Raw genomic sequence first — 26,781 nt, forward strand, 5'->3', positions numbered from 1 at the left:
TGACAAGAAAAGGATATCTCCCGTGTCTGCATCACACAGGAAATTCATACAGGGGTTAAACATAATCAACCATGAAGAAGGACAAGATTTACAACTCATTCATATCTCTTTTTTTAACTATTGCTTTCATCTTAATGATACTGAATCCACAAACAATTTGCTAGATGAAGTGCTGATTTTAATGGTACAATACAACTTGTACTCAAATTTCTTGAGTTTTGTTTTCTTTAACTCTAGTAGATGAATTCTTAAATTAATTGTACTTTTGTGGTGTGGTTAGTTTGGTAGGATATTGGTGAGAGAGGGTCTTAATTAGTAGATTCTTTGGAAGGAGAAATCTGATTGGAAACTGAGGGTTGGCTTCCCTATTTTGTCGTGTTGTTCTTTGTTTTTGGTCAACTGTCGTGTTGCACATAGCCGTGGAGAATGTGACATGTGGCCTATAACCAGATGTTGAACTGATTAATGCATTGTACAGTACACTCTGCTAATACTTTTTCTTCTTTTTTTGTCACATTTTATTTCTCCAAGTATCATTTCAATTCGTTTGGTACTATGAAGGAGGGAGGTGGATATGAGAAAAAGTTCAGTTGTTTGGTTACAATGAAGTGTAAAAGTAAAGAAAGAAAAAGTTCTCAAAATGGAAAGAAGAAAAATTCTATTCAGAAAAGAGTTTAAGCTTAATACAGACTTACAAAATCAAATTATAATTGACTCTCTTCTTCCTTTTCTAGTTCAATCTTAATATAAGAAGGCAATTAATCTATATGTTAGTTGTGTGAAAAACTTCAGATGGTTTGTGAAAATATTGAAAAATAAGTATATGGCAGAATCTTAAGGGAAAAAACATCAGAAAAGTGTAAATGTGATTTAGTCTACTAACAAAATAACACGTTATGCTAAGAAGAAGGAGTGATTAGTGGGAAAGAATAATTAGAAGATGGATGATGTTGGTGAAATTCATAGTTGTTGATCGAAGTCAAGGGAACATGAAAATATGTATTGATATGGTTGGAGATAAAGGTGAAATAGGATAAGTGTAGAGTTGCTGTTAAAGTTTTCTTTCTGCTTTTGTACTATTGCGTTTGCTGGGCCGAATTTGACTGAAAATCCCTTTACAAGATCTTCATGCTTGTTCATTCAGTATGCATCAATGTTCTAAAAGTAACAGTGACTCAAGAATTTGTCCATTACCAACCCATCATGCCAACACCAGAACATCTAAGGATAACTCAAAAATGACCACTTATTTCCACTACCATGCAAATCACATCACCATGTGCTTCCATGAAGTGTTAATCTGAATATGACAGAAGAGATATAGCTAACACACGTGTCTATGACTCATTTGCACTCATATTGATGCTAAGATCTTAACATGGAGTGGAGAAAATTAGGCCAAAAGTTGAGGTAATGTAGCTTCAATGCTATTTCAATTTCAAACTCAATGGTGCCACTTCAGATCAAGCCTTTTTTTTGTGCAATTCATGGCTTTTTTGCTTTGAATGTGATGGCATCTGTGCAGAATTTATCCATGATCATTCATGGCTGAATTTATCATTTAGACTTGTTAATGATTTCCAATCAAAGTAATATGAAAAGGCTGCAGTTGAAAAGTTCTATACAAATTCTGTCAGCTTTTCTTTTCCAGGATTCTCATTTAGCAGTGTTATTCAGAGCATGTTTAAAATATATATTTATCTTGTTAAGTTACCATGAATCTTGTTAATTGTGACAAAACAAAATTGTATTTAAGTGTCTGATAATATATTTGTTTTCCACCCATAATCCTGAAGTGTAAAGCTAAATCCTGTCCTTTTTAAAAATATTGAAATTATTCATTTTGAATTCTAAACTCTTGAATACAAATTTATATTTTTTATTGGAATATTAAATTTATATTTTTATTGTGAAATTTAGAATACAAAATTAGTATTTCAGAATATTAAAATATAAAATTAGTATTTTTGTAATATATAATTCGAAATACAATTTCTATTCTGATTTTTCAGTTCAATCTTATTATGAATTGCAGACTCTACAATAATATGAAATTTATATTTCAGAATAAAAAGAAGTCATAAATTTTAAATTTCGGATTATACTTTTAAATTCTATAATCCAAGAAGTCTTCATATATTTTATATTTCTAAACTAAAAAAAAGTTCGATAAAGAATATCAAAAAATAATTTAAATATTTTTTTGAACGTGGGAGGTTGCGGAAGAAACGCATGGAGGTGCAGAAAAAAATTGCTGAAGGACTCACATGCATTGTTTGTGTTGTGGGCCCATTTAACAGGCTCACTGTCGCCCTTTTTTTACACTTATTTTATTTTATTTGCATCTTTTTCTTGTTTGCGCCCCTTTTTCTCGTTGTGTTACTTTCTATAAAAAAAAAACTCTTTCTGGAAACTAATTCTGGGAAGGCTTTTCAGAAGAAAAAATTCCAAGAAATCAATTTCCTACATACATTTAAAGAATAAATTTTCAATTATTTTGTTTACAAAAACAATCTTTAATTTTTATATTTTAAAATTTTAAATTTAGTTATTTTTTACTTAAAATTTTGTCAATATAACATTTTTAAATAAAATAATGGATATGAATAAGTTAATATCTATTTAACAATTATAACGAGTGTGAATGTCCTTCAACAAAAACATAAGATGAATGTTCAATTTTAAAACTAGAAAAAATGTGAATGCTATTTAGCATCACCTAAGAGATAGATGCATCTTTTCTTTTTTTCCTAAAATTAATTGTTCTTATTTTTGGTTCATAGTCCAGAAATTTAAGGACCATAATTAAAAAAAGGAATTTAATTTAAGCCTTAGATGTAACCTTAAAAAGTTTTAGATATTTGAATTTTCTTTAGTTCCTATGACTTTTACTGAAACAGGATACAATTTCAAGGATTAAATTGCACATTTAGTCTACTTTTGATACATTCTAAAAGTAAATATCCAATTACTCTCTGTCTGTTCATTGCTGACTTTAGAACAATATATCAATTCTTTCACCAGAATTAGATTAGTTCATGAAAACTAATCATGTTTCATTTTTATTTACAAAAACTGTCTCAACAAATTGATATATAAAAACAGTTCATATATATATATATGCTATGATTTATGAAATGGGAACCAAGAAATAGAACACTAGAAAATTTCTGATCTTTACTTTGCAAGGCATTGCTTTTCTGATACATGGAATGAACAATGGAATAAAAAATAGACTATTTCAGCATTGCACGAGGTACTAAGCTCTCAATACACAAAAGAACATACAGGAGTTTACAAAAGTGGAGCATCTAACAGAAGCAACAGCTTCACTTGGATAGCCAGTAGATGAAAATCAGAAATGTGCATACGGCTGCAACAAGGGAAAGTATAATGGTATCCATTGACTTTTTCCTCTTTATTGCTGAAAGTATGTTATTTACCTGAAACATTATTAAAAACTGCTACATCAAACACCAGAACTTCAAACAACATCCATGCAGAGCAGATAAAAATTTTAGAATCAAAAGATGTTTTCAAATTGGTTGTGTCAGTTGGTCAAAACCGGATGCTGGATCTCCAAGTGTCGTACAGATCCGACCGGTACGAAATATGAAAACTTATTCAGTGCCCCTTTTCTTGCACTACTTATTCAATCTCACAAGACATGCATGATATATATGGCAAACGAGAAATGATTTAAACACCAAAGCCCATGATGATGAGAATCATACCGTTGGGAGGCGACTGCTCACGTTGCCAAGCTTCGAATTGATACCGCCAAATGTTGAACGTTGGAAGACAAGTGCTCCTAGTGTTGCTTGTGCTTGTGAAATGACATTGTCCATCTGCACCTCAAAAATAGGTAGAACAATTCAAAATAAGACATAAGTTACAATTTTAGAGAAAAAATCAAAGGCTTCTTGGAAAAGCAGTTATTTGCAGTTGTTGTATTGTATCCCTAGTGCAGGGTTGATCTGGATTGAGAATAAAGAAAACAGCATTTTATATCAGAAAAGCGAAAAAAAGTGTTTGTATCACTAACATGTCCTGTACTTCGGCTGATAGATGCACGCTCTTTTAGGAGTGCATGCTTTTCGGTGTCTACACCTTGTTCCAAGTCTAATCTTGTCCGATCAAATTCTTTAAAATCTTCTAACAGTGAAGCATGTTCTTGCTTAGCTAGAAGACTTGAACGAAGACGATAAAATTCCTGCAGTTCAATTACATCCAGCTTAGTGCAAAATGTTTAAAGGTTTCATTCAAGAATTATGGAAGGCAAAACTTAAGTCAAAGATCTAAGAGCAAATTATGGAAATAATATATAGTGAGACTTTGAAGATTAGTATCAAGTATCACTTAACATAAAATATCAAAGAGGCTGAAAAAGAAATTGGGATACAACACAGGGAGAGGGATCATAGTAAATATTAAAACATGTATATAATTTAATCACAATTCACAATATTACAGTACTATCATCAAGATATAATGCTGATGACAGTTACCAGCAGTTTGTCATATCTTCTGGTACTGAAAGAAGAATTCTTTCTACACAAAAACTTATAAATTAAATTGGGAAAGTTCCTTTAACATTTACTTGCCATTAGGGGAAGTGAAGAAGTTGAACATATTTTGGTTAGAATCCTTAGTTGTCAGAATAAACCATTGGTCTCAGGGTGGCATACATGAAATGTCTGTCACTATTTACATGCAGAAAGCAATTCAAAATGATAAAAGCTCCATAAATGGCACATGCTCAAAGAAAATGATGCAGGATAACTCGAGCTTGGACTGTAGAATACCTGGGTGAGATCTTGAAGAATTTCTTGGTGTCTAGTCAAAGTATGAGAAACCATTTCTGAACCACCAGATGACACCCAAGCTTGCATCTGTGCATTTACTTGTTGGAGTTGTTTTAGTAATCGCTCAATCCAAGACTCTAGATCACTCTCTGAGGCATCAGCTTTTGAGGTAACATTAGCAGAAACCAATTTACGATAAGAATTCATCTGCTCATCCAACTGAGCTTCAAGTTTTCTCGCCTGAAAGAGATTTGGGGGAAAAACTACAAATCATTTTCCTAAGAAAACAAAAAAATTTAAGAACTAGGTAACCACAAAGGAAGACAGAACCAAAAATATCAAATTTCACTTCTTTTTCATTATTACTATCATTACTATGATGATTATGTTAGTATGATTAAGGAAGAGGAACAACTTGTAAACAGATTAAACAACACTTAAACCAGCAAACAAAATAGGTCAACTTAGAATCCACACTTTCATGATGAAGGAATGTCCCGAAAGATTAATATATATATATTTCAAAATATAAAGGAATTGCACGCTTGAAGATGTAAAGGACTTACAACTAAAATTCCACAATATTATGTACAGTTATATCATGTAACACTATTTTTCTCTCTATATATTATATCAACCATCTTATCTCACACTTTCATATCTTTCCATCTCTCTCTTTGTTTGTACAACTACAATTTATCTATTGCATAAGCTTTTTATCAGAACTCCAGCTAATACCCCATACCATGTCTGTATAGATAAAGAACAGGCAAATACTGAGAAGCATATCTAAAAAATATCGATTTTAACCATCGGTACATGAAAACGAAAGGTTGCAATTGTTACAACTTAACTATTTAGCAGAGTTATTAAAATAGAACAATTCACAATTTGAATCATACCATTTGATGTGATTCATCTAGCTACAATTTGTATCTTAAGATGAATTTCAAATTCTATGAATCTTATGATAAATGATTGGATTGATACAATTTCATAGGATGGATATGAATCACACGTTCAACAATTCATTATTCTTTCATTTTGTTACTTATCCTTCTGCAATTCTCATGAAAGAAATTGAAAAGTCATATAATCTTAAAGTGATAAATGAAAAGAATTGAAGAAACATTTCTAAACTTGTCCTATTGAATCATACGGATACAATTCCATAGGATCAATATGAATCACATCGTTCAATGCATGAACTTTAATTGCTGGTTAAGTTTCTTCATTTCCACTCTTCCAATGTAGAGGCTTAACGGACTCATGTTTTGTTTTACAAGGTGTTTTATATAATTTAAAATTATTACATTGAACACTATGAATCATCTATATCATATATTTAAAGTTATTTTTCATGTCTTTACATGTTATGATTTGACACAAATTATGATTTACAATTCAAAAATTAGCTTCACAATTCACGAATTTAATTGAATCACAATAATAGAGTCTGTTTGGTTTGGCATTGGGGTAAGTTATGATAGATTTGATTTTGAAAAAAAACTGAGAGAATTGCATTGAAAATCGTACTACTCATTGGAAACTGCGAAAATTGATTTATAATGGTAAATCAAATTCGACCTTAGTCACTCAAAATCACTTCATATTTTCCAAACATTGTAACAGAACAGCAATATCCCTATACCATCTATGATCACGTTGTTAATCATCACAGAAAAATTGTTATCAGTCACAACAATCCTGATTTGGCACCTTCGAAAGATCATCTAATGGAAACTCACTCTGTGGATGTAGATCAGAATGCAAAAACCTGATCTCCTAAACAAATCAGATGCATTCGTAACCTATCAAATGAACCTAAATCGAGGGACAAACAAAACTCTATAACTCAATCCATCAACACACTGCCGTAAACCTGCAACTCAACAAATCAACCCGTGTTGAAAGCACAGATAGCAAAAGGGTAGAATCCCATCCCATGAATTCCCCATCACCGACAAAATGAAGAAACTCTATAAGGAAAAAAGGGAAATTTAGAGCACTCGAATTACGCATGCCCATATCAATTGCATCATTTTCAAACCTACCCAGATGCATAATCTGGCAAACAAAAGCATAAAAACAGAAAATTTGGAACCTGCTTGCGAAGGGCATCCCAGGAACTCGGAACCTCCATGGATCAGAAACCAAAGTAAGATAAAAAAATCGAAGGTTGTTTTATATTTTGATGGGAAAACAGTGAATGTTGATGATGTTTTGAGGTTGTTTGTCGATGAAGACGGGTCGTCTGCTCCCTTGAACAGACGACTTGCAATTGCTTTCTTCGTTTTCCTTTCTTCTGTTTGATGAATTATTTTTGTTTCCTTTTATGGTGTTTTTCTACCAAAAAGGGCAAAAAAAGAAAACAAAAAATGAGTTTGCTTTGTTTATAATCCAGAATTTTAGATAGATCTCGATCCTTTCCTTCCTTAGATGAGACGTGTGTCCACCAATTCATGCATTATCATATAATAATAATCACATACTAATCAAACTAACTAATTTTCTTTATTTTGCTCAATTTTTAAATTAATGTTACCCTTTTATTCATTGAATAATAAATATATTATAACTTCTAAATACTATTATTGTACTATTTTTATATTATTTTATTACAAAATTATTCATTATTACATATTTATTTTTAAATTCATTGTATCAAGAATTGGATATGTGAAAGCATCATTTTTCTATTCATTTTCCTATCATTAATGACAGTTATCAAATTGTCTTCTTATTAACTATATATAGCACACATACGATACCACATTTGACACGAAAATATCACATTTGACACGAAAATACGTATAATTTTTAAAATATAAAATATAGAGAATACAGTTCTATATATATTGTATAATTATGAATTATATAAATTGACAATAAAGATTTATGTGCACAAGTATGTTTCTGATTTTTTTATAACCATAATAAAAATTCATACAATAAGTTTGAGTATTAGAAAATTAATGTATTTTTTTTTAAATTGTATTAAAATAGTGCTAGAATTGTCAAAAAATTCAACAAATATTTTTTGAATTGAATACTTCATGGATATGTGTCCTACGAGTGTCGGTATCCGATACGTATATCCGACACCGACACACCATTTAAGAAAAGTGTCTAAGTTTTATAGCTTATTAATTATTAATGAAGAGTTTATATTTATAATATGTAATAGAAAGAAAGAAAAATTAATAACCTATACAAATTGTATAAATATCTTATAATAGATAACACATTTTTTTTTCATAACCGTATCTTAGCAAATTCTTTCTTACCTTTATAACTTTTTTTTATCGAATTTTCATATTTTAAAAAATATTGAAATTATTTATTCTTAATTTTATAATTCAAAATACAAATTTATATATGAATTCTACAATATATAATACAAAATTTTATGGTAAAACTCAAAATATAATTTATATTTCAAATTGTAAAGTTTGAGATAAATTCAAAAATATAAATATGTTAAATTGTAGAGTTCTAAAATTATTTTTTAAATTTAAAAAATATCTTGAATATTTTATAATTTGACATATATTAAAAGATATTTTTAATTTAAATTTGGAAAATATTTTTGAATTTTATAACTCGGAAAGGATAAATTAGACTTTTCACATTATGGAGGTAAAAAAAATACTATATCTTATAAAATGTGTATTATTTTATTTTTTTTAAACTACTTAATCCACACAAAAAGATAAATTAGGTGAAGTCCTTAAATCCTTCAACTTGCATATTGCATCTTCAATTAATATAAGCATGTATTCACGACGTTAGTTTTTTTTAATGTTTTGATAAATTTTTATGCTAAATATAATTTTTTTTCATACCATTTCAATGAGTAATTTAAACGTTATGTTATTTTTCCATATTAATTCATGATGATAGATTCTAAAAATGTGTTAATAATATAATATTATTATGTTTATGGTACTATTTTAAATTATTTATTTTAGTTAGATGGTAGTCAATTTATAATTTTTTTAAAATTTTGTAGGTCAACCTAAAATTTATAATTTACCACGAGTTGAGTTAGATTGAAATATTGAAATTTTTAAGTCAATCCAATTAGCCTCTAGATATACTAATTTTCATCTTTTTATAATGTAATTTAGGGTTGGTTTTGTTTTTGATTGAAACAAAAAAAAAGAAAAAAAGTTTAAAATATAAAAATAGGTAAGAAATAAAATAATTTTTTTAATTGTTTGACAGGATAAAATTAAAAATTAATATAGAAGGTGCTTTTAAATTTTTGTTTTAATAGAAATTAAAAAGAGAGATTATTGAAAAATTTAATAAATAGGAATAGTGATTTCATAAATTGTTTTTTCTCTTCTCTCTTAATAAAAACACACAAAATTAATTATCTTTCATTTTTATCTTCTCCTTCACTAGCAAAACAATACACAATAGTTATATATGAATGGGATATTTTTGGATATCTAATAATATTTTAAATTAAAAAAATATTAATATCTAAAAATAACTTTTATTATTAATAAATAACTTTTAAATTAATATTTAATTAACTACTAAAATTTTAATAATTTTGTAGTTTCTATTTAATGATTTAATGATTTAATAATTTTAATATATAATGTGCAAATGTATAATTTAAAAATACATATTATTTTGAGAAAATTTTCACACGTAATCGTGTATTGAAGAATGTAAACAATTAATATATTTTACTGTAATTGGTTCTGATAATACAAATGGAAAATACACATAAAACTCTGGGAATAAAAATTAATGACAGCAAAATTTTTATCATTAATTTGGTTTGTTATTGTACTCTTAATTATATATTTTGAAAAACTTTTTCATTATTGTTAGAAGAAACGTGGACAAAATGAGTAGTATCTAATTACTTTACAAGTTTTTTTATCAAATTTTAAAATTTAAATAATTGATAGTTAAAATTTATTAATTAATTAAATATTAATTTAAAAAATATATTTTAATAATAGAAACTAATTTCTGCTCATATATACCAATCAACTGTTCTAAAATATAGCATCTTATTGGATGAAAATTGTTTGATAAGTTTGATATTTCGATTTTAGTTTTTAGTTTTGGGAATGAATCGGGTAAGAAGTCTACTATAGATTATTGTACGAGAAAATTGGTATGATATTAATATATGAATTTTGGGTAAAATCTGAAATCATAAGAATTCTATCATTTTCAATAAGGATCTGAACTATGTACTCTGATGCAATTAAATGTTTGGTCTTGAATTTCTGTAAAATCTCATTATGCTTCGTTTCTTTTTTTTTCATTGGTGTTTGGAAACTTTGGAATGTATGCGAATGGTTGTTTGATGTTGTTCCTGCTAGGGAGATGGGACCTAGAGAACTGTTGAAGTCTTCTTCTCCTTCCTTCGGTCGGGCAGGTGGCTGAGTGATGAACTGGGATCCTTCTCTTCCTTCTGCTTATCTTTCGGCACTCGGGACTCGGTCGTCGGGTATACACCGGATGGTGGGGGTACCTGCGAAGGCACTCCGACGCTCAAGTCAGTAAAGCGGGCGGTTAGCTCTCAGGTAGGTGAACAGTAATAATGACATACCTTACTCCTTGGAATGCGTGCTATTTATATTATTATAATGGGCCTACCTTGTTGGGCCCGTTTATCGAGGTGGATACCGCTTAGGGTTGCATTACCTAGTTCTTGATGATGGATTAGCTTTACTGATCTCGGTTTGAGCGTTAATCGTAATAGGGTTCGGCCGTCGGCCAAATAAGTGTGGTCTTCGACCATCTCAGTTAAGTCTCCAAAGGTTTCGGCCACTCGTCAGTCGGCCAAGTATACAAAGGTCTAGGTCTGCCGGTCGTTCGGCCAGATTTCTGAAGATATTGACTTATCAGTCTCTCGGTCAGGCTTGACTGGGAGTCGGGCAGGCAGGTGGGTCCCGGCCTCGCCCAGTACCGGTACAGATGTTTTTTAGGTTTTTAGGTTTTTTAGTTTGGTTAGTGTTTTTGTTTGTTGGTTTTGTGGTTTTTGTTAAATGTTGGTTACTGTATATCTTGTATAAGGTTTAATCCATCCCTGAAGTAGTTCGCATTTATTTATTTGTTATTGGTGATAAAAAAAATAAAAAATATGGATTTTGATATAATATTTATATATTTTTTATTTTATTTTTAATAATATTTATTTTCCATATATAGGACAAATAACATACCTAAAGTTGCATGACAGACGAAAACTTTATAAAAAAAACTGGTGTCATGAGAAAAATAGTGGTGCATTTATTAAAGCAAAACAGCAGCAGCTACAGCAGAATGCATGGTACGTGCATGAACAAACCAACATTGATTTGTTCTGTCCATGGATATTAGTTTTACACAACACATTGATGCATCTGAACATATATAGATCCATGTATCTATCTATTCTATATATATAACCAAACCAGTGCTGAATTCTGCATGCTTTTTCCCTGCAACATTCATAATAATATTGTTCTTCTTCCCAGAAGGTGCATGAAATGAATGAATGGTTCATCACCTTCCGAAGCTTTCAACAATGGGAGGTTTTGTAGCCTCTTCTTGGGGCAACTTGACCATAGTGTAGGCCCCTGCCCCACACAGAGTCCCAAATATGGGAGCAATGAGATAGACCCATATGCCCTTGTAGTTGTTTGCAGCAATGGCAGGACCCAATGTTCTTACAGGGTTCATTGAACTTCCAGTGGCTGGCCTTTAATTAGTCACCATAATTATACATGAATAATATTAATATAATTAACCAATATTATTATTATTATTATTATTATTATTATTATTATTATTATATCAACGAATATTTTTCACCTATCACTTCCTCTTTTTCACACTCTCGCACACTATTCCATTCCTTCTTATCTATACTTAAGAACAGATTCTACTTTCATTCAACCTTCTCACAACCCCTACTTCTCAAAAGATTGGACTATATATGCCAAGAATAATTATAACCATCACAACACGTACTAGATACTTGGATATTAAGAAAAATAAAATTAATCATTGTATTAACCAAATTAGATCCTATTTTAGAGACTAAAAAATTATTCATATCTAAAGTAGTTTCTATTATTAATAAAAAATATAAAATTGTTTATAAATTGATATCTAAATTAGCTACCAAGGTTTTAGCTACTAATATTTTAGATTCTAGATTCGTCTCAATTAGTCTCTAATTTAGAATCTAAGATATTAGTAGTTAAAACATTGGTAGTTAATGGTTAGATATCAATTTAAAAACTATTAGTAATAGAAATTATTTTAGATACTAATAATTTTTTTAACCTTTAAAATAATCTCTAATCTAATCCAATAATAACTAATTATTTTAGTTTATAAAGTTAATTGTAATTTGATAATTTTTTCGTAGCTAGTGACTCACGTGCTTCTTACTATGTTTTGTTTAAGAAACCTATCCGACGATGTTGATATGTTGACAATTCTGTATCAGATTACAATTCAAAAAAAGTATTCTTTTTATCAAAATGTACATCCCATTTGAAAAGAAAAAATAATTATAAACTCATATCTTTTACTTAAAGTTCTCAAAATAAGATTTTAGTAATTGTTAATAGGGTTTTAGTGGTAGTAGTGTATTTGAATAACAAGTTGGGACATATACCCGGCTATAAGTATGTTGAGCATAACTGTGGCTCCCACTGCTATTCCTGCAAGCTCTCCCACCTGCACCATAATATTAACACATCATAATATATATCACTTCTATTTTTTTTATCACTAAAAAATTAATAAATTAAAAAACATTTCAGAAGTATCTCAACCTTATACATATATCAGTAGATATATAACTACTTATATATATATATATGCTTTATACATATATCAGATATATAGCTACTGATATATGTATACTGTATTCAGTGTTGCTTCAACTAATCATGCATATATTTTTTTATTGGTGTAACTAGCAAGATTCTAAAACCCTAATGTTGTTAAACATGGTATATCTCACTACAAAAAATGTAAGTATTGATGTTTTGACATGTAGTGGTAGAAAATGAACAAAAGCTGCTAATATATTTATTTTCCATTAATAATATCTCATGTTTTGTTACTATATATGGTACTCATTGCATTTTATGGAATTTGGTTTAAGTGGAACCAAGAAAATGGAATTTACCTATAAAAAAACCTCCTTGGAGTTTGTCTCTATTTCTTTTTACAGCATTGAAACAACGTTTGGCTCAACCATTGAAGTGGAAACTTAGCTATTTGTTGTAAATATGTGTATTGTGGGCAAGAATATGAAAATTAACACATTTGACTTCAAATATTAAGGGTTTTACATATCAATGAATAATTTTTTTTATTTAATTTGTTTTTAGTCACTATTAATAAAAGGATTAATTTATTTGTTAATTTCAGAACCAGTCCTTTCAATTATATATATATATATATATATATATATATATGTGTGTGTGTGATTACAAAGCTTATAATTAACTTGTTTAAGTCTTTTAGCGCCTAAAAAATCCTTTATTGGTATTCTAAAAAAATAGTATTTATTGGGTAATGATGTTTCAAATCAGCAAAAAAATAATAAATCACATATTAGATCTCCATGTGATTACATTTTCTTATAGAATATAAATCTTTCAAATGATCTTTAAACATCAACAAAAAGTCATTAGTTTTTTTATCATCATTAAAATAGTCCACTAAAAATAATTTTTTAATTGTGCTAATATACTACAAGAAAACGTCATTACTAGAAAATCAAAAGGAAAACAATTTTAAAGACTAAAAATAATTAATTATTATATTAACTAAAATATATATTATTTTAAAAATTGAAAAGTTATTAATTTTTATTATTAATAAATAATTTTTAAATTGATATATAGTTAGGTATCGATGTTTTAACTGCCAAATATTTAGATTATAAATTTAATAATGAAAACTTTGATAGCTAATTATATACATTTTCTAAAACTATTTATCAATAATAAAAATTAATTTAGAAATCAATAATTTTGTTTTTACTTATAGCATAGTCGTAGAAACATGAAGCTGCAAAAATCATACATATATACACAAATTCATTCGAGATAATTTAATTTAACAAACAGTTATCCGACCAATTAATCCAGCAGCATGCAATACACAAAATAAGTTTTGAATAATCTTTAAAAAAAATTATTTATACCACCAAATTAAGAGGCCAAGTTACTGCGAAAGAAAAAGGTCATGCGATATATGCATGCAATATTCTGACAAAAATATTTGTTCTCAGTGTTCAATTTTACACAGTAAATTTTCTTTGCAAGAAAGAGACAAAGAAAAGAGGACAAAAAAGTGTAGTAAAGTGAGTGATACCTTAGTCTATAAAAGAAACTCTTCTCTTGACAATATCGAGATGTTCAGTTTTGTTTTGTTTTATATGGTACATGCACGATGAGCTTCATGGATCTAGCTAGGGGGAGACAACGTGAAAATGTTTTCATAATATACCATGTTCTGTGTCCCTTTTAAGATTGAAAACATGCCCTAACAATTACTAAATAATATAGAAACAGACAAAAACCTTTTATGGAGTTTATCTCTTCCATTTGACGTAATTAATGAAGGTTTGTCGATCTCAAAACATCGTTTTCATATACTTGTTGAGCTGATTCGGTTTAGTTACTTATCAGACTAAGTGGTTAATAGAATAAGATACTCACAGCTCTTGTGTCGGTGGCAACTGCAGTGACCACGAACATGAGAATAAAGCTGACAATGAACTCTGTGGCGAAAGCTTGCCCATATCCCACAGAAGGGACCGTCACTCCACCGCTCATGAAGGGATTAAAAACCGCCTTCACAGCAAATGCAGCACTCACTGATGCCAAAATTTGTGTACCAATATACACCGGCACCTGCAAAAATCAAGATCAGAGCAAGAAAAAGAACAAACATACAAAACTTAGTTGCAGTTTCTTGATGTTTTTAATGAACAATAGAGTTCTGTTTGCAGTATTCTGATACTAGGGCAGCACCAAATACCAAGAATGTATACTGAGTTTCTCCTTTTTTTTGACTGGTTTCTAGAACTCTTGTTATGTATGTAATTAATTTAAGGTTACTATAAAGAATGGTGATTAGAACTCTTGATATGTAGTTGATGTCTTTGTGAAAAGATACTGTTTGAACTCTTTTGATTTATATGAGAGTTGGACCACTTACTAAGTTTACCAATTTGATTTAATTGTTTGTTGCTGATAAGAAAAGTGTTGGAACAAATAAAGGGAGATTAAGGGTTAATTTTTAGTTACATTCTTCCAGGGAAAGTGCTTTAATGCAGCGAAGGAAATGGTGACAGCGGGGTTGAGATGAGCCCCAGAGATGTGACCAGTGGAGAAAATGATGATCATGACAGCGAGTCCATTTGCTGCAGCACATCCAACTAGAGTCTCTGACCCATGAGTCTTTTGGTTCACAATAGCAGTGCCTATAGCAGCAAACATCAGAATGAACGTGCCTATAAACTCAGCTCCAACCTGGTTTCATTTGGAATCAACCCAACAACACGAATCAACATACAAGGAAAAAGGGTCCTCATTATCAGAAAAAAGAACTCAGCTTAGTGCAATTTTGATGTTGTTGTTACTATATATGTACCTTTTTTGCTAGAGGGATGGGAGGGGCTGGTAAAGAGCAAGAGGCTCTAGGCATGGCTCCATCTTCCAAGGTCCATTCTTCAACACTGAAGCATTTGCAGCTTCTGAGGAAGGATGATTTCCTAACAATATTTGGTTTCTCAAACCTAAGGCCACCAAACAGAGGGAGCCCTGGAGTCCCTGGTGTTGCAGGTGTTGAAGGTGCTGAAGGGACTTCCTCGCTATCCATTTCCTCTCTCTATGTAAAGTAGCTGAAACAAAGTGCAGTGTAGATTAATTTTTAACTCATTTCTAAACACAAAATTAAGAACAAAGTGAACATCCAGCCAAATAAGTAGGATAAAACTAACACTCAAAACCAACCTTAAATCATATACATGCAAACCACATAATAAAAACACCAGTGAAAAATAAGAAAAAGAGGCTAATACTTGTAGAGTAGATAGATAAGACAAGAAAAAAAGAAAGAAGAATATGGTTAGAAAATGGGGGGAGGGAGAGAAAGATACCCTCGAGAGTTGTGTTAGTTTTGTCTTTAGATTGAGGTGTGAGGCTGCAAAGAAAGAGTGTGAGAGACGTATTATATAGGAGGAGTGTAGTTGACCAGAGAATCGAAATGGAAAGAAAGGGAAAAGACAGGAGTGGTTGAAACTGTGGCAGGTACAGAGGAAAATGCCAGGTAAGTGTTGGTTATGGAGGTGGATGGTAGGATCAGTGCAGGGCACCTTCTGTATGGGATTTAGGAGAGAGCCCTAAACGTCAGACATCAATCAATATGTACCACTGAATGTGCATTAGCTATTTCTCTATTTTCTATTCCATTGCCATTTCTTCTTGGCCATTCCTTTTCACTGCACCTTCCTGCACTGCCACAGATGCACTTGTCTCACCAATCATCAGAAATCAAATTCAAACCCTCAGCAATGTTTCTTGTCTGTACCATAACACCACCTTTAACACATGTGATTGGAGGTACTGTTGTTGTGGAGCATCCAATAGCTAGGTAAAAAGAAAACACACTTTTGCCCTTGTGTTCATGAGTAAATCTTGTGAAAGGTTTTGATTCATGGCAAAATAGCAAACAAAAATTTGAAGTCACTGAAGTTATATATATGTATATATATATTTTCCAAATTTAACCTATGTCTCTTAAAAGGGTTATTCCCTTACATTAAAAGACCTATATCAGAAGACATTGATGACAGAAAGAAGCAGTTGAGAAAAGCAGCAGAAAGAAAATGGATGATGAAAATGCCCTTGCTACTTGTTTTTGGAGATGATGACAAACTCAAAATTTTGCATTATGCTTATTGTGCTGTTACTGTAGAAGAGTCAATCAATCTAGAAATGATAGATTCTTAATGTTTGAATAGTATTTGTTAAGTAAACATCAAATCATACTTACCCTTGTGGAAAAGGAACAGTGGAATGCTTCTTTCTTTCTACACATGATTAACTTTCTTATATTAAATATAGACATATATTACTTAATCAAAGTTACATGTTTTTTTTATAAAACTTTTATGACATCTTAGCACATTTCAACTAACACCATCATTTGCCATCATAAAAAAAATTATTAAAAATAAAGAAAAAACAAAAAAGTATGGAAAGTAGACCAAATCAAATTTACATACTTAAAAATCTAATTATCTTATTTTAAATTTGTTTTGTTATCTTAACTATATATATATATATTTATATAGTAAATATTAAGAAGAAAACACAGTTTAATATGAAAAAAAAATAAAACTAACTAATATTTTTTACAAAAATTAAAAGTAGACAAAATCTTTTTTTACACAAAAAATAAAAATAAACAGATAAAAAATAGTAAAGTATAATATATAACAAAAAAATTAAACTGTACCAATTATCATAAGAATAAACAAAGGCTAGAAATTAAAATAAAACTCAAAATGCTATAACACTCAGCTTAAAATGGACATTAACAAGTTAACAACATATATAATATTAAATTAATTATCTGCAATCTTTTATTATAAAAACATAAATCTGTCGCGGGCTCAGGCCAGCCCGTTTTCTGTCCAAAAAGATGAGCCCAATTTGCCTATTCACATTCCTTAGTCAAGAGCTTCTTCTTGCACCTTCATATTGTTTTTCACCTCCATGGAGTGGTAAAATTACCATTTGATCCTTAATAAGAAAAAAACCTTCAACATTCTCGATCTCTATGCACCAAAAATCCCATCATCCAAATCATGAAATATTACACGTGGAGGTTATTTCGTAAAGGTACATAGCACATTTAGTTGAAGATATTGAAAACTCAGGTCTAGAATTCTAAAAAACATTTTGAATTCTAAAATTTGAAGTACATTTTGTTTTCAAAAAAATTTAAATTCAAAAATAATTTTTTTTTCTATTTCGAAAATACTTTCGAAACTCTAAATTTAGAATAGAAAGATATTTCAAATTCTAAAGTTTGAACTATATTTTATAGATTGAAAAATACCTAATATCAAATTTAAAATATTTCAAATTCTAAAATTTGAAATGTATTTTTTATTTTTTAAAAAAATATTGTGTTTCTTTTATGAAAAAATAATTTGTTTTATAGAGTTGCACGAAAAAATTATGGAGGTGAAGAATAAATTGGCCCATAAGCACGTGAATTTCCACTTTTGCTCACATTTCTCAGTACAAATGTAGTAATCACACACAATAGCGTCAACACAAGTGATAATTTCTAAAAAATCCAGTTAATTTTTTAACGTTGTTATTGCCCCTCTTAGCAATACTAGGGCTATCAATTTTCTTTCTTACTTTTTGCTACTTTCACATTTAATTGTGTTCATACGTAGAATTTGATAATTTCTAGCACAAAAGAGCTCAACAACATCATCAGTTCAGGGAAGAACACTTTGAAGTACGATGACACAAGGGTAATCACTTTCAGACACAGGGGGGAGTGGAACGATGAGCACAGTAAAATGTGAAAGTAAGAAAGAAAAAGAACACTTTGAAGAACAAAATTGGTAGAGAAAAAAAGATTATCTTACAATTGGGGAAAGTGAAACGATGAGCACAATAAAATTTGAAAGCCAGAAAGTAAGAAAGAAAATTGATAGCCCTAATGGTAATAATGAGGGGGCAGTAACAAAGTTAAAAAATTAATTGCATGTGAATGTGTGCTATTGTTGGGAATTTCAAATTTTCCAGAGAGAGAAAGAGGAGGCCTATAACAAGATACTTCTGATGGAAAAACAGCTTGATGCGAAACAAAAATTGGAAATGGAAATTGAAGAGTGTACTACCGGAAGGCCGAATGTCGATAAGACCGAAGGAACATGGAAGCAAATGATAAACCGCGATTAATCATAATTAAGTCAGTTTAACCATAAACCATGATTAAAGCACAAATGGACCTTCGTCTGGGCCCAAAAGAAGGCCCATAACAGCTGAAGCCCAACACAAGGCTATAAATATCATGAGGGACCCTGTGCCAAAGGTAATCTTCTAATCCCTAGCATACCTACATATTATACCCGTACTGACTTGAGCGTCGGAGCACCTTCGCAGGTACCCCACCTTGCCATTCTTGGAAGACTTGCCAGACAGAGTCACCGAATACAAGAGCTGCAAGGACGAGAAGACGGAAGCTACAAGAGTCATTCTGATAGGTACCTGACCTTATAAGAACATTTTTTGTGCCCACCGTGGGGCCAGGAAGAAACCCCTTTAGAGTGACCACATGGTAACAACAAGAAACATGACAGGAAATGAGAGGAATGTGCATGTAGGAGAGACCAACCAACCAGATCCCATGGCAATGATTTTGCAAATGAGGAAGGAGATGGATGTTTTAAAGAAGAAGAATGAAGAAGAGGTCCCGCGATGAAGTCCTTTTGTGGAGTCCATTATGGAAGTGCCCTTGCCGAGTACCTGGAAGAATCCAGCTCTTGACAAGTATGATGGAACAACTGATCCTGATGAGCATGTAGATGCGTATGTAACACAAGTCAGATTATATACCGTTGAAGATGCACTGTTATGCCGAGTATTTCCAACCTCCCTCAAGGGAGCTGCTTTGAGTTGGTTTACTCAATTACCAATGCACTCTATTGACTGTTTTGACACTTTGGTCAGGAAGTTTTGTGCACAATTTGCTACAAGTCGCCCCCATCACCTCACGTCCATCGCCTTGGTTAATATTCAGTAAGAAAAGACAGTCATTACGAACTTTTATGAAAATGTTTGGCAAGATAGAGTTGAACATACACAATCTAAGTTCTGAGGTAGTCATGCATCACATGGTAACTGCTCTCAAACCTGGTTCGCCTATGAAGCTTTTTTCAAAAGAAAGAAGACAAGGGCAAAGTTGGGTTTAAGAAGTTGTGTTGGATGCACATAAAAAATGATATGGTGCAGGAGAAATTGCCCAAAAAAATAAGCCCAATTTGCCCATTCACATTCCATAGTCAAGAACTTCTTCTTGCACCTTCATATATTTTTCTGCACCTCCATGGAGTGGTGAAATACTATTTGATCCTTAATAAAAAAAAAACCTACAACACCCTCTATCTCTTTTCTTCTGCGCTTTCTCCATGCACCAAAAATCCCATCATCCAAAACTTAACCGCAGAAATGTAAACACTCGTCGAAAATAACTTTCAATCACAAAATTTAAAATATTTCAAATTCTAGAAATCGAAAGGTATTTTCTATATTCAAAAATTTAAAAATGAAAAAAAAAACAAAACTGTGCTTCTTTTATGAAAAGGTAAAATTTGAAAATAAAAAATAAAAAATATTTATACAGTTGCGCGAAGAAATTATGGAGGTGAAGAATAAATTGGCACATAAGCACGTGAATTTCCACTTTTGCTGAATCTTGCTCAGTACTAACGTAGTAATCACACACAGCAGCGTCCACAAATCACTCCTCTATAGATCATCATCAAACCAATCACTAGCGTACGATTGCGTCTCCACATTGACTTACGTTAGCCACAAACCAATAACAAAAGAAGGGTCCTCATGGAACCTATACAGCGCCAACACAGGTGATAATTTCTCAAAAATTCAGTTAATTTTTTGACGTTTAACTTTCTTACTGCCCCTCATTACTAGGGCAACCAATTTTCCTTCTTACTTTCTGATTCTTTCACATTTCACTCACTGTGCTCGTTTCACTCTCCTCACTGTAAGTTTAATTTATTTTTCTCTACGTTCTTCAAAGTGTTCTTCCTTGGATTCATGATGATGCAGTTGAGCTCTGTTTGCGTTAGAAATGATCAAATTCTACAAATGATTTGTCGAATTTCGTGTTTGTTTTCGGTTTTTTCGATTTTTTTTTGCATGTATTAGGAGAATCTTTGTTCGAGGATCTACCCTAGATAATATCTTTTGGAATCCGAATCGGATTTTGTGATATTTCGAGAAAAATGTTAGTAACTCAATAAACGTCTGATTAACTTAGCTAATCGACAATCCAAACTGTGATTCGTGAAGTTGTACACGATAGCTTGCGCACCTAATATTCAGATGAAATAGGATAGTCAGAGTACAATCGCTGTAATGTATGAAGTTTTTCTCGAGTTAATCACTTATGAGACTGGAAGGACGTGTTTGAACATTTCCTAAGTTTCTTATTCAAGTTTTTGGCTTTGATGATGCTTTCTGAAAATTTTCTAGACCAAATTTTAGGCTGCCCTTTTTCCTGAACTGATTTTTGGCATTTGTATGCAGAACTTCTATGGACTACAGCTCCGAAGAAGATTCAGATATAAGTGAATCTGAGATTTATGACTACTCAGAGAAACCATATGAACTGTTAAGGGCTGGAAAATACAAGGTTAAAAATTTGAATGGAACTCTTAGATGCCCTTACTGTGCAGGGAAGAAAAAACAAGACTACAAATATAAGGATTTATTGCAACATGCATCTGGAGTTGGTAAGGGTTCTGCTAACAGAAGTGCAAAACAAAAGGCAAACCACCTTGCTCTAGCAAAGTATTTGGAGACTGATCTAGCTAGTGAAGCAGAGCCGATCCAGAACCCAGCTTTACCCCAAGCTGTTAATCAACCTTCACAGCAAGAAGATCTTTATTATGTTTGGCCCTGGACAGGCATAATTGTTAACATAAAGGGTAAATCCATTGATTCTAGACACTGGTTGAAGGAATTTGCTCAATTCAGACCAAATGATTTCCATATATTCATGAAAGATGGTGACATGACAGCTCAAGCTGTAATGGACTTCAACAAAGACTGGAATGGTTTCATAAATGCAAGTGAATTTGAGAAGTCTTTTGAAACAGCACGTCATTGTAAAAAGGATTGGAGCTCAAGGAAGTTAGATGACTCAAATATTTATGGATGGGTTGCACGAGAAGATGATTATAATTGTGGAGGGCCAATAGGGGAATACCTCCGCAACAAAGGAACGTTGAGGACAGTTTCAGATATTGTTCAAGAAGCATCTGAAAGCAGAAATAGTATTGTGACAAACCTAACTAAAGAAATTGAGTTAACAAATGAAAACCTTGATAAAATGCAGTCTAAGTTTAATGAGAGGACTATGTCCTTGAGTAGGATGCTTGAGGAGAAAGATAAGCTTCACAATGCTTTTGAAGAAGGTTTATATACTTTTGATTTGTAGCTTCTGCTTTTACCTTCTTGCATGTATAATCCATGTTTTCTTAATGTGGCTATATATCTTTACTATAATGAGATACATTTTTGTGCAATTATGAATGTAGAAGAAAACCAATAACTTGATAATACTACATAATTTTTTCATTTTGTTGCCAGAATCAAGGAATATGCAGCGTAAAGCACGTAACGAGGTACGGCGGATCTTGGACGAGCAAGAAAAATTGAGTAGTGAATTGGATGATAAGAGGCGGAAGCTTGATTCTTGGAGTAGAGATCTGAACAAGAGAGAGGTACTAACTGATCAAGAGAGGCAGAAACTTGCAGAGGACAAGAAGAAGGTAATGTATATTTTACATTCTCTCCTGTAAATGTGTATTATATATTTTAGCAAGCATTGTCATTGTCACTTCAAAACTTTTTTACATATTTTTTGTCTTTGGTTTGTTACTGATATTATTGGTTGCTACTGATTTGACCCAAGTAATTTGTGTTGATTTTATCCCTTTAGATTGGAACCTAAAGTCATTATAGGCTTTGAAAACATTAGCATTGATGATGTTCTTTTCCAGGATGAGTTTGTTTGTGCTTATTTTTATTTTAAAAAAGTGCTTTTCTTTATAAATAATTAGATTTCAGTTTTTTTTGTCTTTGTCTAATCTGCTTATTTTATAATAAGCAATTTTCTGTTTATTTTAATTACAAAATCCTATTTGCTTTGTAAGTAAGTCATTATTTTAAAAATTGCTTAATTCAGAAATACTTACATTGCATAATCTCTTTGTCTTTGTAGAAAGATTTGAGGAATGAATCACTCCTGTTGGCTTCAAAAGAACAGAAGATAGCGGATGAAAATGTCTTAAGGCTTGTTGAAGAGCAGAAGGCTTGTTTTCTATTTACTATTTAGTGTCTTGGTTATGAAAAGTTTATTTATCACTTAATTCTTATGCATGTGAATGTGTGCTATTGTTGTGAATTTCAATTTTTTCAGAGAGAGAAAGAGGAGGCCTATAACAAGATACTTCTGCTGGAAAAACAGCTTGATGCGAAACAGAAATTGGAAATGGAAATTGAAGAGCTAAAAGGTAAATTGCAAGTTATGAAGCATCTTGGAGATGAAGATGATACAGCTGTTCAGAAGAAGATAAAAGAAATGAATGATGAATTGCAAGAAAAAATAGAGAATTTGGAATCTGTGGAGACCATGAATCAAACCCTCATTGTGAAGGAGCGCCAGAGTAATGATGAACTGCAGGAAGCTCGCAAAGAATTAATAAAAGTATGATCTCATTTACTTTCTCTCTGATAAAAGTCTCTCTGTCTCGGTATATGTGGATATTTACTAATATACACTACCTTTTTTAGGAGTATTTTAGAAAGCCATAGCTTTGTTTGCAATTTAAGAAAATTATAGTTATATCTTGCCAAAGCTGAAGCTCTCAAAGAAAATATGGAGGTATACATTAGCAGATTTATGATTTTTTTGAATACACCTAAGATGTAAGCTGCTAACGAACTTCTTGCTAACATATGTTCACTTATTTTTTTATAAAGGAGTATTTTACCCTTGATGTAGTTTAAGACTGTAGTTATATCTTTGCTAAAACACCCCTAAATAATACGTTGATATCGGTTAGCAAATCCCATATATATACATATAGCTATGTACCTACCTTATTTTTACAAACAGTACGTTAGAAACCTACACCTTAGGTTTATTTGAAGAAAATCATGGCTATAACTTGCTAACCTACTTCTAAGAAACAAGTGGGTGTACGTTAACAAATTTCAATTTATATCTTTCACTTAGGTGCGAGTTTTAACATTTTTCTTCATTGATTCTTGAATTAACCACTTTAACTAGCAACTGCTTCTGTTCCTGTGTCTTGTCATGCTAAGCTGTGAACATGTTTGTGAGAATATTCTCTTCACCATTGGTGGGAAATAAGAATTTTGATATTCTTTTGTTGAATCTTTAGTAGATTGGAGAGACTAAATGTTTATTTTGCTTCTAATGTTTTAGGGGTTAGAGGATATGCTTAATGGTCCTAGAAGTAATATTGGGCTCAAGAGAATGGGAGAGCTTGATCAGAATGTTTTTGTCGCTAAATGCAAGGAAAGATTTTCTCCTGAAGAATATGGGACCAAAGGTGTCGAGCTTTGCTCTTTGTGGCAGGAAAACGTGAAGAATTCTGCTTGGCATCCATTTAAAGTGGTCGTGGTTGATAATAACCCAGAGGTAGGCACCACCTTGACATGCTTTGTGTTCATAATGAAGTTCTGCCTCAACTGGTTAGCTGATGTAGTTACTCGTAATTTTCTGTTCACAAATTGAAGAAATTTGCTTTATACGCTTTAATTGCTAGTAATTAATTCATTATATAATTCTTTAAATTTTGGACTTGGCTTGGCATATGTTAGAAAGTCCTGGATAATCTGTTGTGGAAATACTCTTTTAGCTCCTCATATTTCTTGTATTGTTAGTACTTCTACAGTATAATACTGAAAACATAACGAGATTGCATTTGTGCAGAATAGCATAGACGAGAATGATGACAAGTTACGAAGCCTCAAGCAGGAATGGGGAGATGAGATATATTCAGCTGTGGTAACAGCCTTAACAGAAATAAATGAATACAACGCAAGCGGTGGGTATACTGTTGTGGAGCTATGGAACTTCAAGGAAAAAAGAAAGGCTACGTTGAAAGAAGTTATCACTTATATTATGGATCGTATCAAGCCAAATAAGCGCAAGAGAGGATAGCCAAAAAGGTTAGTGTTTGCGACTCAGTTGAACCTTGTTGAGCATTTTGTGTGGCTGATTAATGAACAAACATTATATTCCTGTGACGGCCTTACTGAATAAATAATTTGTATGTGAAGGATCTATGGAGTGATTGATTGTTTCTGACATAAATGAGTTACCTTGTTCTATATTCAATCACTGCATCAGTAGGTTTTTGCTTTTCTAGAAAGTTGGCTATTTTGAACATCACTTTTATTGTGAATAATCTTAGAACTAGGTAGTGATGAATGCTAAGAATTAAGTATACCAGTTTTCTAAAAACACAGTTAGAAGAAATTATGGTATGTGCATGTTTCAGTTTAGCTATTAATATATCTAAAATTTGAATGAATTTTGTATCTTGAATCTTTGCAGGGAGTACAAATGCAGATATATATCAATGGCTAGATGGAAAATAGCACGGGTTGAATGAGGAAGCTTCTGGGCATAACGGTTAAATATGATAACTTTGCATCAATATTGGATTTGAACATCTGTAATCTCACAAAGTTCCCTCAATACTTAAAACTATGAATCAATTTTATGAGTTTGTGTCCGCCAATTGCCTTGCCGCGTTTTCTAAAAGAAGTACGAAGTTTTAGCTTAATTACCTTGACTGGGTTTGATTTTCAACAACACTTTTGAATTTGATTTAATTCAATAGGTTTAATATTTTTTCTTTTAAATTACGGAGAGAAGAAAGTTGAGATGATTGGTTTATATAAATATCCCTTTCAACTTGCACTTATTTTTTAAGTCATATCAGTTTCCAAACGTGAAATAGACACTTGAATTGAAACTAATTGAGGATTCGTTACTTTGTATTAGTGTTTTGAATTTCCTTAAATTCATCCAAACTAAACACTTCTGGAAAATTCGGATAAATTCTTTTCATTTTAAATGTTTCTTTGATTTATTTATTTTTACGGAAGTTTTATTTTCAAGGTGAAAATATGATATGCACTTGCAATGTGCAATGTTTTCATAACACCATCCAAGGTAATTTCTAATTGATTCATATCACTGAATTTACCATTAAACTCGTTTTAAAAAATTTAAACAAGATCCTGGAATGATAATCATTATTACTCTATTAATAGATAGTTTACAATTATTTGAAAGTTCTTTACAGAAAAAATTGAGAGAAAAAAAAAAAAAACCATTTTCTACTTTCATTCATTTTTCATACTTTCAATGTAATAAAGAGTCTCCTTTTTATTTTCAATGACGTTTACAAAACTAAAAAATCAATCTCATTCCTTGTGACATCCTTTACAAGAATCACCAAAACAGGGTTTTTTTAAGTAGCTGTTAGGCAGTCAGGAACAGGAGCATTTGGTGCAGTTAGCAAAATGAAACTGTTGGTAAAATAACTGGATGATCCTCATCTCATGTTCATGCCTCCAATCTCAGTTTCTCTGATAAAAACATGATTCCTCCAACTATCTTATTGGATTATCTTAAGAACCACTTCGACAAAAATAAGACTGCATCAGGGAAAAGTGCATCATTGCATGAATCTTCTAGTATTGTGTTGACACTACATCCTACAGAGAAAGCAGACTAACGCAAAAAATAAGAGGAACACATGGATTGACAATGCTTAAAATCAACGAAATACAGTACCGCACGCTGTCTCCTACTGAGAAAGAAACGCTAACCACAAGACTAATTGGTCAAAATTACCCATTTCATATCCAGATCTTGTTTCTCAGAAGAACAAGTTGCACATGTTTCCTGCCAAAATGAATATAGTGCCCTTCATAGCACTCTTGAGATTTTCTGCCAATGCTCTGGAAGCTGAACAAACATGAATGTCCCACCTACAAACCCAATAAACTGCATGTTTGCTATCACTTTGAATTGTCACAAATGTAGAGTAAAAAACAGGCCTAGGTGAAACCACTTCCCAAGAAAGAAATAATTCCTT

General features: G+C 31.5%; 3 protein-coding genes across 7 annotated transcripts; 1 reads left to right on the forward strand and 2 right to left on the reverse strand.

Moving 5' to 3' along the window:
- Positions 1–3,152: 3,152 nt before the first annotated feature.
- LOC137818692 (Golgi SNAP receptor complex member 1-1) lies at positions 3,153–7,184 on the reverse strand. Its single transcript, XM_068622255.1, has 5 exons — positions 6,910–7,184; positions 4,806–5,045; positions 4,046–4,213; positions 3,735–3,848; positions 3,153–3,443 (listed from the first exon to the last, which is right to left on the reverse strand). Exons 1-5 carry the CDS (start codon positions 6,946–6,948, stop codon positions 3,330–3,332), a joined length of 675 nt encoding a protein of 224 aa, XP_068478356.1. The 5' UTR covers positions 6,949–7,184; the 3' UTR covers positions 3,153–3,329.
- Positions 7,185–11,052: 3,868 nt separating this feature from the next.
- On the reverse strand, positions 11,053–16,272 carry LOC137819430 (aquaporin NIP6-1-like). 3 transcript variants are annotated; one of them, XM_068623285.1, is made up of 6 exons: positions 15,958–16,272; positions 15,450–15,699; positions 15,104–15,328; positions 14,513–14,707; positions 12,451–12,512; positions 11,053–11,518 (listed from the first exon to the last, which is right to left on the reverse strand). In XM_068623285.1, exons 2-6 carry the CDS (start codon positions 15,675–15,677, stop codon positions 11,344–11,346), a joined length of 885 nt encoding a protein of 294 aa, XP_068479386.1. In that variant the 5' UTR covers positions 15,678–15,699; positions 15,958–16,272; the 3' UTR covers positions 11,053–11,343. The 3 variants fall into 3 exon arrangements, with proteins under 3 accessions (XP_068479386.1, XP_068479383.1, XP_068479384.1); XM_068623282.1 differs by having other exon boundaries at positions 11,053–11,523; positions 15,958–16,260; XM_068623283.1 differs by lacking the exon at positions 15,958–16,272 and adding an exon at positions 15,812–15,914 and having other exon boundaries at positions 11,053–11,523.
- A 4,032-nt stretch (positions 16,273–20,304) lies between these two features.
- On the forward strand, positions 20,305–25,413 carry LOC137818285 (factor of DNA methylation 1-like). Of its 3 annotated transcripts, none has more exons than XM_068621606.1 (8): positions 20,305–20,475; positions 21,161–22,050; positions 22,226–22,407; positions 22,860–22,949; positions 23,058–23,345; positions 24,090–24,305; positions 24,600–24,838; positions 25,227–25,413. In XM_068621606.1, exons 1-7 carry the CDS (start codon positions 20,450–20,452, stop codon positions 24,828–24,830), a joined length of 1,923 nt encoding a protein of 640 aa, XP_068477707.1. In that variant the 5' UTR covers positions 20,305–20,449; the 3' UTR covers positions 24,831–24,838; positions 25,227–25,413. The 3 variants fall into 3 exon arrangements, with proteins under 3 accessions (XP_068477707.1, XP_068477709.1, XP_068477708.1); XM_068621608.1 differs by having other exon boundaries at positions 20,463–20,615; XM_068621607.1 differs by lacking the exon at positions 20,305–20,475 and adding an exon at positions 20,619–20,679.
- The last annotated feature ends 1,368 nt before the right edge of the window (positions 25,414–26,781 follow it).

This window comes from Phaseolus vulgaris, chromosome 10, assembly GCF_000499845.2.
Source record: "Phaseolus vulgaris cultivar G19833 chromosome 10, P. vulgaris v2.0, whole genome shotgun sequence".
NCBI lineage: Eukaryota > Viridiplantae > Streptophyta > Magnoliopsida > Fabales > Fabaceae > Phaseolus > Phaseolus vulgaris.